Source organism: Penicillium lagena (genome assembly GCF_028827675.1).
Source record: "Penicillium lagena strain IBT 129212 chromosome Unknown utg000005l_segment0_segment0, whole genome shotgun sequence".
In the NCBI taxonomy this organism is placed as follows: domain Eukaryota; kingdom Fungi; phylum Ascomycota; class Eurotiomycetes; order Eurotiales; family Aspergillaceae; genus Penicillium; species Penicillium lagena.
This window is the reverse complement of record NW_026623226.1, coordinates 1,962,662-1,978,183: the sequence shown is the minus strand read 5'-3', so window position 1 is coordinate 1,978,183 and position 15,522 is coordinate 1,962,662. Positions and strand designations below refer to the sequence as shown.

At 50.3% G+C, this 15,522-nt stretch overlaps 4 protein-coding genes across 4 annotated transcripts; 1 reads left to right on the top strand and 3 right to left on the bottom strand.

The window, feature by feature from the left end:
- Window positions 1–20: 20 nt before the first annotated feature.
- Window positions 21–6,143, top strand: N7510_007508 (uncharacterized protein; the record flags this gene model as incomplete). The annotated part of the gene is made up of 3 exons (XM_056979433.1): window positions 21–816; window positions 1,026–4,158; window positions 4,223–6,143. 3 exons carry the CDS (start codon window positions 21–23, stop codon window positions 6,141–6,143), a joined length of 5,850 nt encoding a protein of 1,949 aa, XP_056832476.1.
- A 1,050-nt stretch (window positions 6,144–7,193) lies between these two features.
- Window positions 7,194–8,982, bottom strand: N7510_007507 (RXT2 domain-containing protein; the record flags this gene model as incomplete). Its single annotated transcript, XM_056979432.1, has 4 exons — window positions 7,194–8,392; window positions 8,449–8,602; window positions 8,720–8,841; window positions 8,910–8,982. The coding sequence occupies 4 exons, from the start codon at window positions 8,980–8,982 to the stop codon at window positions 7,194–7,196; spliced, it is 1,548 nt and encodes a 515-aa protein (XP_056832475.1).
- Window positions 8,983–9,931: 949 nt separating this feature from the next.
- N7510_007506 (zinc finger protein) lies at window positions 9,932–10,732 on the bottom strand (the record flags this gene model as incomplete). Its single annotated transcript, XM_056979431.1, has 2 exons — window positions 9,932–10,432; window positions 10,484–10,732. The coding sequence occupies 2 exons, from the start codon at window positions 10,730–10,732 to the stop codon at window positions 9,932–9,934; spliced, it is 750 nt and encodes a 249-aa protein (XP_056832474.1).
- A 726-nt stretch (window positions 10,733–11,458) lies between these two features.
- N7510_007505 (uncharacterized protein) lies at window positions 11,459–15,364 on the bottom strand (the record flags this gene model as incomplete). Its single annotated transcript, XM_056979430.1, has 4 exons — window positions 11,459–13,212; window positions 13,271–13,384; window positions 13,438–15,010; window positions 15,068–15,364. 4 exons carry the CDS (start codon window positions 15,362–15,364, stop codon window positions 11,459–11,461), a joined length of 3,738 nt encoding a protein of 1,245 aa, XP_056832473.1.
- Window positions 15,365–15,522: the final 158 nt, after the last annotated feature.

The window sequence follows — 15,522 nt, the reverse complement described above, 5'->3', positions numbered from 1 at the left end:
AACGGAACTTTGCTCTCTTCATGGCTTCCCTGCGAAAGTCCTACTTCTTGGTGCCGGCGTGGAACATTCACCCGGACGAGGTGGCACTCGGAAGCGTGGTAGCGAGCCCCAGAGTTCCACTTAACACGCTCTCGGGACCAACCTTAACCACGCTTATTGACACGCCGATCCGACCAATCCCGGAGAAGAATCCCTCCGGCACGGCCAAAAGGACCAAATCATGGAGTGCTGGGCTATTTGCGACCTTTCTCCATGTGGTCTCGGTTGGCGCGGGGGCCTTGTTCTCTTCAGATTCCACCATCCAGGTTGATTACTCGTGCCACTCAATGACCACCCGCAGGTTCACCCCGTCCCTTGCATATATCACCAAGGCTGCGGAGGATCCAGAGGTGAAAAACTACCTCGATATAGGCGGACTCGGAGCGAAAGTCTTTATGATCACTGGCATCAAGACCGTTTCCAATGTCACCATTACCACGATCGAAGAAAAGACCAAAGAGACGAGAGGGTATATCGGCGCGGAGATCCCGGCGGCGGGCGTATCTATCGGACCGAAAGGTTCACACAACTCGAGCAACTACAGCAAGCATACCCGGACTATTGAGGGTCCCATTGTCTTTGCGTTCGAGGTTGAGAAGATCCGGGTGAATTTGAAGGGAAGGGTTGTTCACAAAGAATACGTGGATGGCGCTATGCTGGCCAAGAAGGACATTGACACAGAGACAGTACTTGAACGGACTGGACCGGACCTAGATGAGGACGAAGAAGATGATTTGGGCGTAACCGTTCAAGAAGGGGAGGAGGAAGGGGAGGCCTGTAAGATCTTCGTACCTGAAGACCTTTGAGACAGTCATGTCCGATCTGCTCAGGTAATACGTATCTAGGATTTATATATACTATAAGGTTCTATGTATTTTCAAACAATAGCCCAATAAATAGCTGTACTATACTGCTTTCGGTCCGTTTGTAATTGTTCTTTACTCGTGCATAGTTCACTCAGCTTTAGTGGGAGTGGGGCATCTTAGCCGCTCCTTTCATCTTCCCTTTCTCACCAACTCTCCTCGCAGCCCTGCGGCTTATCACCTCAGCTATGGAAGACCCAGCTTCATCTATCGCAGACACAGCAGAGAGAGCGCGGCAACTGCTGCTGTGCTGCCAGGAGAATTTTTCAGACAAACCCAAGCGCTTCGTCGGGGCCCAGTTAAGCCGATTTAAGTTATGGGCGTCGAATATCGGTGTGTTCTCCGCCCGCCAGGCCTCCTTAGATTATCGACTTCGGACTGCACGAAATGCGAAAGCGGCAGTGGACGGGAATCTTGAGATTCTGTGCATACAACTTCTGTCCGCTCTTACCGGCCAGGAAGATCTCCCCGAGGAGATCATTGATGCATTTGCTGAGGCTAGTCCGCGAGATGTCATCAATTTTGGGTCTGGGATTTTCGATCCATTGGCCGATGTTGACGTACGACTTGCATCTTTGCAGTCCGCAGAAGAGACTATCGGCACACTCCACCAACTCTCGCTCGCAATTCGAAGAGCCAGCAATCGTAATTCTCTCATGAAAGTGCCAACCCTCTATGATACGGATGGAGCACATGCAGTGGTCAGAGAGATCACAAATGTCAACCATATCGAGCAAAAGCCCGTCCCACCAGTTCGTTTCGAAGTCACTGTCGGATTTGACGATTTTCTGCGAAGGGCTTTGAAGTACAGGTGGTTGAGCACCGTTGAAGACGAGAATCTCAATGAAGACCAGAAGAAATATCGTCAGCTTATGCTCGAAAGATGCATTGCCACAATCTCCGTTCGCAGGCGCCAACTAACCTATTTCCAAAGACATCAAGCTAAGCTTGGAAAGCACACCGAGGCCAATTTTTCTCCCACTCCAAGGCCAGCAAGGGCGGCTTCTCAAAGTTTGCACTCGACATCTGCACCACGGGTGGTTTCGCAGCCAAATATCGGCGGGGCAGCTCTAATGCATCCAGTTCAAGAAACTGAGGATGAAGCTCCAAGCGAGACAATCGGTTCCGAATTCCAATCCATAGCTTTCCGACTATCTCCTTCAACGGCTGCACCATCATCGGCAGCCTCATCAACTGATTTTGGAGGATTGAAATCTGGAGGTCCATTTGAAACACCTCCTGCACCAGAGTTTGGCCCTAGAGAAAAGGAGAAAATGTGCCCGTACTGTTGTCTGGTGTATCCGGTTAAAACATTCTCGTCCCATTCGGCCCAGAAGACGTCCCGAAGATGGAGGAAGCACCTTTTAGAAGACCTTCAACCTTACATCTGCCTGTTCCAGAATTGCGACCAACACGGCAAGACCTATCGAAGTTTCAAAGACTGGCAAGCTCATTTGAGTGAACCCCACGACCAACCCTTGCTATGCTCCCTGCATCCTAAGCCCGATTCTGCGGAACAATCGCTTTTCTTTGACACTGCAGAGCTGTTCCAAGAACACTTAAATCTCCACCATCCCGATATTGACCAGTCTACTTCTGCTGAGATCGTCCATAAATCCAGACAGCCATCCACATTGCCAAACTGGTGTTTTGTTTGCTTATCCGAGCAACCATCAGACATCACGCTTCAGAAACATCTAGCCAATCATCTTGAGCAAGCATTTTTGCTGGCGCTTCCCTCTAGGAATGACATCAAAGCGTCGGATATGGTGTCTAGCGGACGACCATCCGACCGAACCGGGCAAACAGACACAGCCGCGCCCCAAGAGATAGATTTGATCGACCTTACCGGCTTATATGAGAACGAAAATGATTCAATCGCTGCTGAGCCCCAAAAACTGTCGGTCACAGACTTTGCTTCTCGACTTTCGAGCATTGATCATGATTCACGTCTAACTCTAGATGGCGGAAACTTGGTGGATAAGTGGACAACTGAGCTGGCTGAACCGCATGATTTTATTGACATTGATGATGGCCCAAGGCTTTCAAAGGATTGGAGAATTCTTTTGTTGGTCGTCCACATAGGTGTGCACTGGCGCGTGCGCAGCAACACTAGCAACCTGTCCCGAAAACCTGGGCGACCACGCATAGATGCCATGTTATATTTGTTGCGCAACGATATGAAGGCCAATTCCTGGCATCCTGGTGCACCATGGCCGGGAAAGGCAGTCCAAGAGCCAGAAATTTGGGTGAATGATACCAATCCTGCTTGGCGAGAGTTGGCTATCCATGCTATGGGCCGGCAATCATCAATATCCAGAAATAATATGGAAAAAATGGCGACTCTCATTGACGGGCAGCCTCTATCCGTTCAAAATGCAGCTTTGTACTATTTGGACTCTCGCGCTGACGTGCCAAGCGAAATCGCAGAGTTGGTGGCGCAAGTGAAGCGTAAGCATTCGCTTCTAGATAATTCGCAACAGGACACCAAGGACCGAGAGCATGATGCAGTCCGGAGGTGGCTCATGCCTCTCCACTTCGATGGCCGCCGACACCATGACATCTCTGCGTCCCGACAGCGAGGAACTTGCCAGTGGTTTTTAGATTCCCGAGAATTCAATTCATGGATGCAACACGAGAGAGAAACAACCATGCTCTGTCTAGGCATTCCTGGGTCAGGCAAAACTTTTCTTGCTTCGGCTGTCATAGATCACCTCAACATGCGATATCGATATAGCGAGGATTGTGGCATTGCATACGTTTATTTCAATTGCTTTGAGATGCGTTCAGTTCAAGACTACCTTTCTAGTCTCCTGGCGCAACTCACTCAACCATTGCCTAGGCTGCCAAGCAGCGTCATGACACTTTACAACTTGCACAAAAACAAAGAATCGCAACTTCAGTACGAACAACTAACACACGCACTACAGTCCGTTTTTTCCATCTATAACAGCGTTTATATCATTGTTGACGCTCTCGATGAATGCTCCAATGATGACATGGCATTATCGAAGCTTTTGTCTTCGATTTTCGATCGTCCAAAAGGGCCCAAAGTCAAGGTCTTTGCAACGTCTAGAGTCCAATCTGCCGCGATGAATGCGTTTTCTAAAGGCAGAATATTGGAGATCCGCGCTTCGGACGAAGACATAGCGAGATATATCGAAGAGCACCTCCCGAAGCGAGTAGAGCTTGTTCGACAGGATCCGGTCTTACTGCAAGAGATCAAGGATCAAATTTTACAGTCAAGTCAGGGAATGTATGTTTCCAATTATGCCCCTTTGCTATCCAAGCTCAAGACATCTTTGTCTAATGTTCACAAGGTTTTCGCTGGGACCTTTTTTCTTGAAACAACTTAAGTCTCGTGCGTTCCTAGGACATTCTTTAAAAGGAAGATTGCGAAATATTGCAACCACAGAGGTCTTAGAACCGGTATGGAAAGCTGTCATGGAAAGAGTCAACAGTCAGAGTTCACATCACCAAGCCCTGGCTCGAAAGATTCTGCTCTGGGTTTCTCACGCGAGAAGGCCTTTGACTGAATCAGAGCTTCGACAGGCGTGTGCAATCAATGAGCCACTACAAGAGCTGGATAAAGCCAATATTCAATCCATCAGAAACTTGATCTCGGCGTGTATTGGATTGGTCAAAGTGGACGAAAGAGGAATCCTTCATCTCTGCCATTTTTCAGCATTGAAATACCTGGAAAATCTTTTGGGCAATCATCACGCCCATATTGCTGATGCGTGCATGATCTATCTCTCGTCGAAGGATTTTGAAAGCGGACCCTGCTCGACAGACTTTGACCTTGAGGAACGACTGAAATCGAATCCTTTCTACGACTATGCAGCTCACAACTGGGGCCATCATGTTCGCGAAGGTGGGGAATCAACCGAAGTTGCCAGCTTTGTTCAAGATAAACCCAAGTTCGAGGCAGCATGCCAAGCACTCAAGCTGCCTCCAAGAAAAGAGGTTATGATATGGGGCCGCAAAGAAAAGCCTGTTATGTGGATTGCGCCGCTGCATCTGGCAGTTTACTTTGACCTTAAGGACCTTACGCGATACCTCCTTAGCAGTGCCACAGACCCTGATGTCTCGGACAGCTGGGGCCAAACGCCATTACACTATGCAGCTGGTAACAAAAATCCTGTCATTGCAGAGATACTCTGCAAAACAGCTCGTGTCTATGTCAATTCACGAACGGTCGATGGCGAGACACCGTTATGGATAGCTGCTGAAAAAGGACATGACATGGCGGGACGAGTGTTCATTGATCATGGTGCGGATGTCAATGTGCCGAATGCCGACGGCTTCCAGCCACTGTGGATAGCTGCTGAAGGAGGGCACTCCGTAATGGTGGAGCTGCTAATTTCCCATGGAGCAGATGTCAATGCAGGGACTAAAATCGATCCAGCGGCACTCTTGGTAGCTACTAAAGAAGGGTTTTTCGACTCGAAGTATGTCGGTGGTAGCACCGCACTAATTGCAGCTGCTGGCGAAGGAAAAATCGACGTGGTGGAGATTCTCATCGGCAAAGGCGCTGATGTCAACCTGAAAGATAACAGTGGTAGAACCGCACTGATTGCAGCAGCTAGCCATAGAAACATTGACATGGCGAAGATGCTCATCAGCGAAGGCGCTGATGTCAACTTGAAAGATAACAATGGTACAACCGCACTGATTGCAGCAACTAGCCATAGAAACATTGACATGGCGAAGTTGCTCATCAGCGAAGGCGCAGATGTCAACTTGAAGGATATCACTGGTCAAACAGCTCTGATTGCAGCTGCAAGCTATGGATATGAAGCCGTTGCGCGACTATTGACCGATTACGGCGCGGATATCAACCTGATAACCTTTCTAGGCGAAACAGCACTCTTTGAATCTTCTACCAAAGGCCATCTCGGGATTTCACAGCACCTGATGGAACGCGGTGCCAATATCAACGCCAAAGATAAGCAAGGCAGAACAGCATTGCATGCGGCTGCCAACCAGGGATACGGCCAAATAGTACAGCAGCTAGTTGGCTACGGTGCGCATGTCAATGAACTGAGCGACCAGGGGAAAACACCATTGCATGAAGCTGCTGGCAAAGGAAACTTTCCAGTGGTGCAGGCGCTGATCCGACTCGGGGCTGATATTAATGCAACAGACCACCAAGGCAATACACCATTGGACGAAGCTGCCAGCAACGATCATATGAGAGTGGTGGAGCTGCTGAGATACCCCCAATATGAATTTCTCTAAAGCATGGACTACAACAGCTGACGATGAATATTATCGAGAGATAATCGATTCTCCTTCCCAAATCTGGGGATCACAACCTCTTCCAACCCCGCGTCCTCCACCATCATCACCGGTTACCGATGAACATGACCAAAGGTTGGGGCCTGGCTTTGCCATGAAAGAAAATCTTCCCAGAGAATCGCCTAGCAATCTTGCCCAGCAGGTCGAAGGCGGACCCATCAGTATTTAAAGAGCCTCCAGTTGGAGGAATTGAACTTTAACAAGAATTCATCCACCAGAGACATTCTTAAAGGACCGTCATCAACTAAAGGTCGCAGCTCCGACGCCAAAGATGGCAAGCAGAGCGTTGAAGCAGACGTCAGAACTGGAGATTCAAAGACGTCTTTACCTCCTCCAGAAAGAAATAGTAACATTTCTCCATCATGCAAAGAAAAGCCTCGGTTGCCATCCAGAGTGGTGCCTTTTTCGTTTTGGTCGGTCTACGCTTCGCGGGGCAGGTACATAGTCATTGAGCATTCAAATGCAGGATGCTGATTAGCTTAAGGCGACGTGGTTGTGAATTGCGATCCCGAAGACGCTGCCAAAAGACGGGATGGATGGGAGTTCCTGGGATTGGGAGTTCGGGCAAACTTCGTGAAACACACTGGGCTCTGCAGTCCGGCCTCGGTCGTGATGAGAGCAATGGAGGCATCACGCAAGCAGGCCCTTTGAATTGCAATGCGGTTGCATCATTGTCTTGTAAATAGTCCTAGGACATTGAGAATTCTGAACCAATTTAAGTAGATTCATCTATACAACTGTAACAGATAGAGTAGAACAATACACGAACGATTCTTGTAGAGTGGACAGTTATCCTGCGAGGGTATTGAAGACGCCACAGACCAGCAAGACAGCAGTCAATGCAAGACTAAGAAGACAGGACAAAAAAGAAGAAGAAAATACCACCAACACCACGCTAATGACGCCGCATCAAGAGAAGAGGAAATGGAAAAGGTACATCGGAATGAGGTAGACAGGTCATCATCAACAAAGAGAAGCGGGACAATGAGATCAAGCGCGTCGCTGACGGCTGCGCTTCGCGGTTGTGCGACTGTCATCCACGGTCTCGACATCGTCCTCATCCGTGCCCTTCTTGAGATCCTCGCCCTCAGCGAGCCCCCACTTCTCGCGATCGTACCAGTCTTCGCCGTCGCTCATCTCTCCGACGTGACCTTCTGCCTTGGACCATTCCAGGACATCTGCCTTCATATGGCAAGCACGCAGAAGTGACTCCAGCATGTGCTCGAACCCGCGAACTGTCTCTTCCTGTTTCTGGATATAGGACCAGAGCAGGCGTCGTGTTTCTTCCGCCTCGGTGGCTGGTAGGCCGAAGTTGGCGTCTGGGCGGACATTTTCTGGGATAAGGAAGAGTGGATGTGGTGTTGGCAGGGAGCCGGTCGTGTCGGCTGAAGAGAAAGGAGACTGGCCATCTTCGGCTTGTGGATTTGCTGCGTTGGTCTGCGCGCGGGTTGTCATACGACGCGGTGGCTCCGGTGATGACCCGTCGTGCATTTCTGCGTCTTGCTCCATTTCATCCTCATGCGCGTGTCCACGGGCGGCCTCCGCATCTGCGGTACCGTTATCCTTGGTCACTTCCATTTCATACGGGTTCCCGCCGGAGTTTGCGGTTGTGTCTTGGTCCGCGGGACCACTCGCTGAGTCTTTCTCCTGTGCAGAACCAGATGCGGCCTCGGTATGCTGTGGAAGATCCTTGACCGTCGCATCTGCCTCCTCCGCCTTGGGCTCTTTCATTTGTTCCGAAGTGCCATTGTTTGCATGTGCCTCCACAGACGGTGCTGGAACTTCCGCCATCTCCACATCGGCATCCGCAGGATCCCGTTGCGGTTCCTGGACAGACGCCGTCGCCGACGTCACTCCGTCTTGCGGCATATTATTCTCTCCAGTAGTCAGAGGTGTTTCGGGCCCACCCAAACCATATCCGCTGCCCGATGCACTCTGATGTTCATCGACAATTCTCGGCTCAAAAATCCATCGATCTTCCGGAGTTTCGATCGCACCGCACGGCATCCAGCCACCATCACCAAGGAATTGTTGATGTAGGTTCCTGGCACGCCAGAGCAAGGCACGTTCCTCGCGGAGCTTGGCTTCGACACCCATTGTCATCTGCTCGAGAGCCTGGGAGGTGTACGGTTGAGAAAGCGAGGGATGGGTAGGGAGCTCCGAGGGGTATTTCAGGGGACAGAGGAGGGCTGGAAAACAAACAGGAGTCAGTATTATATACAATTGATAGAAGGAGACCACTGACTCTCAAGCGCAATCCCCGAGAATGGGTTTTCTTCGGCAGCCGCTGCATCGGCCTCAGAATCTTCGTCGTCCTCATCCAGTTCTTCACCTTCAGAATCGTAGCGTATCGGATTCCGTTGGAGGATATAACGCGTGTAACCAGCATGCTCAATTTTCTATCGAAGTAAAAAAGTTGGGTGTTAGCTTTGTTACTCGACAAATCGCCACAGCGGACGGGGTCCGGGAACGTAAAAAGCCCGCTATGGGAGGAGTAACAAGTCAATTGCACGCACCTCTTTGTACAAATCCTCGCCGTGGATATAGCCCATTGCTCCTTCACGGACATATTTCGCATTTGCCCGCAATTTGTTTCCGCGGTTCGTCGGCTGGGTGATGGGGTCATCGGGGGGAGGGTCTGTAACCACTGGACAATCAGAACTCGGACCTGGAAGCAGCAAAAAACAAGTCTGCCTCTTCACTTACCGTCGCGCTCTCTGCGGAGGGCCCGCTTCATGCCCACGATGGTATCTGCGATCAACGCCGCCTGCGTCGCCATGGTCACCGGTGGGCAGCAATGGGTCGGGGTTAGACACGTCGGTTGGCGCGCGGAGGGAATCTGGGGGATTCGTCGGAGGTGAATCGGGTGGGAGGTAGAGTGAGAGATGGGAGCAATTTGGGCATGAGACGCCAGGGGAGAATGGTAAACCGAGCGGGTCGCGAATCAAGAGTGCAGCCAGGACCAGCCAGCGAGAGGAAGATGTGACGAAGCTCGGTCAGTCGCTCGCGGCAACAGCTGCTGGAGGGCTGATCGACGCTAGGCCGCTTTAGGAAGGGTCCTGATAAGGCTGGCACGTGACAAGCCCTAGACCATGACGAAGTATAGGATAGTCTGCTTAGGATCTAATGAAGGATTCGCCACTTTTTGGATCTAATGTATACTGAAGCAGAGGATTTCCCAGTGTTCAATCCACTAACTAGGAGTGGGAGATCCCGACATGCTCAACAGCTCAATACCTTAGTGTTGATCTACGAGAAGCGAGGACAAGGAAGGCCAAGGAACTGGCGGAGCAGTATGTGCGCGATCTTGTGGAAATAGGGTCGTGATTAATAAAACCTGTACAAAACGCCTACCCAGTGTACCTAACAGAAGATCTTAGTATAGAGTGTGGCGTCGGAGGTCCTACGCCGCTAGACTAGTGACCAAGGTAGAATCCTACAAAAGTCTATGGCTACATGCCAGGAACAAGTCCACTACACCAGAAAGAACAAAATAATTGATATTTCACATTGGAAATCTACTCTCAATATGGATTAACCGGTATCTCGTCTCGCATTATGCTACCATCCTAATCATGTACTACAGGCGAGATCGTCTCCTTATCAGCAAATTGGCCCCAGCGTCCGAAGGAACAAAAATGAAATAAAAATTAAGAAAATTAAAAAGTAGGCGTCATGTTGAATGGCCGGGTATCTTCCTGCCTGCAGAATGATGAAAGCACGCATCGCTAGAATGCAATAAGCCTGTCTCCTCGAAGCACGCTAGTCACGCCCTGCTGGACTCGCTCAAAGCGCATGAAAGAGCAAGTTTCGCTTTCAAGATGGTTGAATAGAGCAGCCAGGGTAACAAACTGCTTCCCGCATCGGCCATTGGGGCAATGGTAAGCCTTTTGCTGGTGGGCTGGCGAGTTGAGATGCTGATTCAGTGCACGGCTATGAACAAACTCCCTGTGGCATAGATAGCACTCCCAGCCACTACCGTTGTAGGCACGATTGGTGATATCGTATCGTGCATCTTCGTCCTGATGCCATTCAAGCAGTTTGTTGGAAATGATGCCATTAGGATCGCGCTGGCGGATCATATCACGTAGAGTTCTACGATTAGCTTTGGGGGCGCGAGGGCAAGAGCCCGTTTCGAGGTGGTGCGTCACGCCACTGGCCGTTGTATAGGCGACCTTGCAGAAGGGGCACTTGATATTTTGGCCAAGATGGATCTTCGATTTGAGATGCTGCCAGGGAAATGAATCAGAGAATGTTCAAGCGCAAGGAAACAGACTCACCATCTGCAGATTGTTGTCATTCTGAAATTGTCGCTGGCAACTCCTGCAGTAGTGCTCGCAATGACCCTCGTCCGACATGTGCTGGTTTACAACGGACTGCGAGAAGGAGCTGAAGTAGCACGTGTCGCACTCGAACCTGGGAGCTCGATGACCCAGAGCGTTCATGTGCTGGTTCACAGCATGCTGGGAAGAAAAAACACGGCTGCAAGTCTCGCACTCGAACTCATCGTCGGAGTAATACCCATGCATGTTGTCAGCGGTCAGGAGAAGTGAGAGAATCAGTGTGTCATGAAATGGAATGGTAGTAGAAGCCTGATGATTTTGATGATGCTACGAAGAGAGAGAAGATGATGATGATGATGATGATGATGATGAAGAAGAAGAAAGAAAGAAAGAAAGAAAGAAGAAGAAGAAGAAGAAGAAGAAGAAGAAGAAGAAGAAGAAGAAGAAGAAGAAGAAGAAGAAGAAGAAGAAGAAGAAGAAGAAGAAGAAGAAGAAGAAGAAGAAGAAGAAGAAGAAGAAGAAGAAGAAGAAGAAGAAGAAGAAGAAGAAGAAGAAGAAGAAGAAGAAGAAGAAGAAGAAGAAGAAGAAGAAGAAGAAGAAGAAGAAGAAGAAGAAGAAGAAGAAGAAGAAGAAGAAGAAGAAGAAGAAGAAGAAGAAGAAGTAGAAGAAGAGGGCTACCCGTGGGGCTGACCAGTGAAGTGCAAACGACGCGGTTAGATTAAGAACGGATGTGACCTGTGGCTGCACTCGTATGCGATCCCTTAGGCAGACCGCTTCCTCACGCAACTGATTCCATGCACTGTATGCTGATGAGCGGAGTACAGAGCCTGTACATAAATACCTGGGTTAGTCCTGGAAATATATTGAGTTGCAACAAAAGTCTATAAGGCTGCATTTATACACACAGGAAATGCTAGTTGAATACAAAACTGAGATGGATATTTCTAACGAATATACAGTTCCACGGCCTCACTAATCATCAGCATCAACCCACACCAGAATGCCCTTCTTATCCGAGCGCATCTCCCCTGTGGGGAGAACACGGAGAGTTTTGTTGAAGTAGCCGTCGACCACCACCAGCTGTGGCTGGATCCACAAGCCGCGTTTGGCTGCCAACAAATTGTACCGGATCGTGTGCCGGCTCAGCGGCACAAGCTGGACGACGGTGGTCTTCGGTCCGCTAAAGGCAAACTGCTCGCTAGCCTCCATCATGAGGTTGAAGGTGAGGAAGTGCGTGGATGGGTTCTCCAGCGTGTACTCCAGATGAATCAGTCCAGGCATGGTCTCCGAGACGGATGAGGAGGCGAGCACCCTGGGTTCTCCCATGGGAACGACGAACCGCGGGATCTCAAGGATGGAGGTCGATACGGCGCTTTCGTTGTCGGACCCTTGTCGATGCCATTGGATTTCTAGTGCGAGGTTAAGCGTAGAGGGCCGGCGGTCACCGAGGGTGAGCTTCTGTATGTCAAGGCAAAAGTTGGACTCCCGCATTTCTTCCGGTGCAAGTTGCGAAGTGGTGGGGCTGACCAATGTCTCTGGCTCGATATTGCACACCGCACCGCCGCCAACTCCGAGAAGAGCCACAGACATTCGATCAACGACGATTGGCTCCAGGGCAAAGGAAACAACCTTGGAATTGAGACACCATCTCTGCTGTAAGCCTCCCGGGACCGACCCCGAAGCTTCACCGAGCAAGTCGTCACTAACTGCGAAGAAATTCGGCCATGGTTGCGAGTGAACACAAGGCAGAAAGTCGTAGTTGGCCTCGAATGGCCGGGTGAATGACAGATCAACGGTGATAGTCTTCGAGATAGGAGTTTGGACATCAGACACCAGGTTGTAGATGGCTGAAATTTCCAGTTGATAATTCGCAATATTCTGAGTGTCATCCACAACAACAGTGATGTGCCTATCAGAGGAACGCTCGATTACTCCGACTGGTTGTTTCAAGAAATGGGTTGGACCTTCGGCTGGAGTGCTAGTCCCTGACTCATGGGTGGCGACGTTGTCCTCTGTGTCGAGCCACAGAATCCTAGCCGATGACTCTGGAGGACCAAACAGTCGAACTTCAGTGGTGACATCGGCTGCTTCCTCCTCCTCATTCTGTAACTCTATATCCAAAGCCACCCGTTCATTGGTGTAATAGTTTTGTTTAAGATTGGGGGTTGTGATGCGGATCTTGGGAGGCTTTGGCATAACCTTACATTTGCCAGTGTCTCGGTCTTTGCCCACCCTTCTGTGACTTATTCCCTTTTTAGTGTTTTGCCACCAGACGGATTTGTATTGTTCCTCGCATGTGATAACATAGGCGAGATCAAACTTTTCCTCCTCAATCAGCATGGTTATCGAAGCCACCCGGGCTTCACCAGCCTCGCGGGGGATGCAAGTGAGATTGAATGCTTTGGTCTGGCAAGGGCCAATCGTAAGATCGGATGTCCCAAGTAAGGTGGCCAATCCACTCGTCGGTGATTGAACGGCGGAATCGACAGACGTGCGCGGTTCTCGTAATTGGAGAGAAGTGAGGCAACACGGGCTCGTAGTGTCGGCATTTTGATTCTGGTCAGATTGAATCTTCAGTGGCCGCAAGCAGCCCTCAAAGACTACTTTCACCTCCGTGAGTTTGATGGGCGCGGAAGATTTTTGAGCACACGATGAAATAATGAGTTGAGCCTGCAGTGGTTCCCCGACGTTGCCTTCGGCTTTTTCAAAGACCAATGAAGCGGTCACTGCGCAGACGATCAGAGTCAGCGATGAGAACATGGATCCTCAGAATAGTTGGCTTACAGCTCGGCATGACGTCTTCTGCTCGAAGGACAACGGATGGTTTCGGTTTTTCTGAAGGGAAACTTTCGAGGCTCTGATGGATGTCATATTGCCAAGAAGGTTTTGGTTGAAACACTATAGCGCCAGTTTGTCAGAATTGACTGCAAAAGAGTTATGACATGACTTACCATTATGAAGCAGCTCCCAATCCACTTGCAGCACTGTCTCGCTTTTCTGTGCTCGGAGAGCACATTCCCTTAAGGCCCAACCGAAACTGTGCATCAGTTGCCACCAACCAGAACGGCGCCAGCTCAGATTTGGCCACAAGGGTTGAAGGATATCGTATGCCTCCGTCCAAGAGCCAACGCGCATGTACTCTTCTGCGATCTCGAGGCCGAGGCTCTCGACATGACGAGTCTGTTGGCGTTTTGAGAACTCTTCGAGTGCAGACTTCAAGGTGTTCAGGATCAGACAGGAATGGTCAAAGCCTGTGTTCCCGGGCAGAGGTGATTCAGCATGAGTCTCGGGGGCCAGATATGTGTCGTAAAGGTAAGACTTGTTGGCAATCTGCGAGGCAGGAGACTGTCCTGGAGGCATTCGATCCTCGCTTGGAATTTGTTCCGCAAGAGTTCTTCGCAGCTTTGTGTGTTTTGCTGAGCGGCATAGCCAATAGCCCTCATGGTGCAAGTGCTCCCAGGGATTGACTCGTTCCCCTGTGGGGATTGCTTTCTCAGGCAAAAGGTATATGGATCCAAATTCCCCGGATGAAAGAGACGGTATTTCCGCTCGGCGGATGAGTTGAGCCATAACCATCGACCACCGCGCCTCCCATGCTTCCCATCCGTAATTTCTGCTGCCTTTACCCCTTCGATTGATGATATCCTTCGTGCGAACTCTGTGATCGACCCAGAACCGTGCGGCCGCAGTGGTCTGACCTGTCCAAAGTAAACAACGAATAATTCGAATGGCCAGAGAATCAGAGAGAAGGCGTGCGTCACTGAATCGTGGATCCCATCCAGCGATATTCTCAAAAACCTCCTGTCCAAACAAGGTATCGTAGGCAGACTCATAATTCCGACACGCTGCATCCATCTCCTGACGAAACTCGGCAAATATCCCAAGTTTGAACTCATAACGGACATTCCACCCATGGACCGACAGGGTCTGAGAAGTGCCGCTGGTGGGCGGCGCCGTCTGAGGAGGGATGCTACTTCTGTTGCGCTTCCGCCGGGCATGCTTGGACAGGTCCCGATAGTATTCCACGACAGAGGGCTGCAACAGCGAAAACAATGATTTCGTAAAGTCTTTTAATTCTGACGTTGTCGCGTCTGGCGGGACGACGAAAACTGATTTTGGATCGAGATTCGTCGCTCTGCGGATGCCTGCGACCCGATCATCAATCTCCCAAGTATGCCCTCCATCACCTTCTTCGGATATCAACACCACCAAATACCGAGTCTTGAAGCCGGAGGATGTCCACGCCTGCTTTAGATCATTAATCTCGATCTTCAATTGATTATCGCGGAGCGTGTTCATATTCCGGTCCAAAGAAAAGGGAAAGAAATTGATGACCGCTGCAGGAACCAGGTCCTGATGTTTGGTGACCCAGAGCGGAGTGAGTAGACCATCTGGAAATGTTGGAGAGCCTGGAGTCAATGGTGATATGGGCGAGTGCAGAACAACGGAGTCTGAGTCGACGAAAGAGTTCATGGAAGGGGAGCGTAGCGGAGGATTGGCTTTTCGTGGAGGAAGCTTGTAGGACTAACAGAATGTCAGCCGGGGGGGTTTACATAGAGAATCATTGGAACAGGAACCTACCCGGCCAGTACTTTTGATCTTGAAACCAATCCCTGCAGCGGATGAGTTGTTATCATCTAAGCTGGGTCTGGACTTCCATGGCATGCGAGAGCCATCTTCTTCAAGTAGCACGCTCCGCAATTCCTCTGCAAGAGCCCCGCTCACCGGAGGGAGTTCGGAGAAGATCTCTGAGCCCTTCTCGGAGAGGAGGGGATATTCCGCAGAGGTTGCAGCATCATTCTCAGAGCTCGCCTCCAGTCCGGAAAGGAGGACGAAAGGGAGATTGTGGTTGACGTAGTCTTCGGGGTAGGCGTCCATTGCGGACCGTGATTGTTTGGCAGCACGGTCACCGCATGTCTAGTTGTAGGGGTGGATTGGACGGCGGGCAATGAGGTAATGAGGCGGGATGAGAGTCAAGAAGAGTCTGGCCGTATTCGAGGAACCAAGGCCAGCGCTACGAGGTCAGAGAGTGAGTG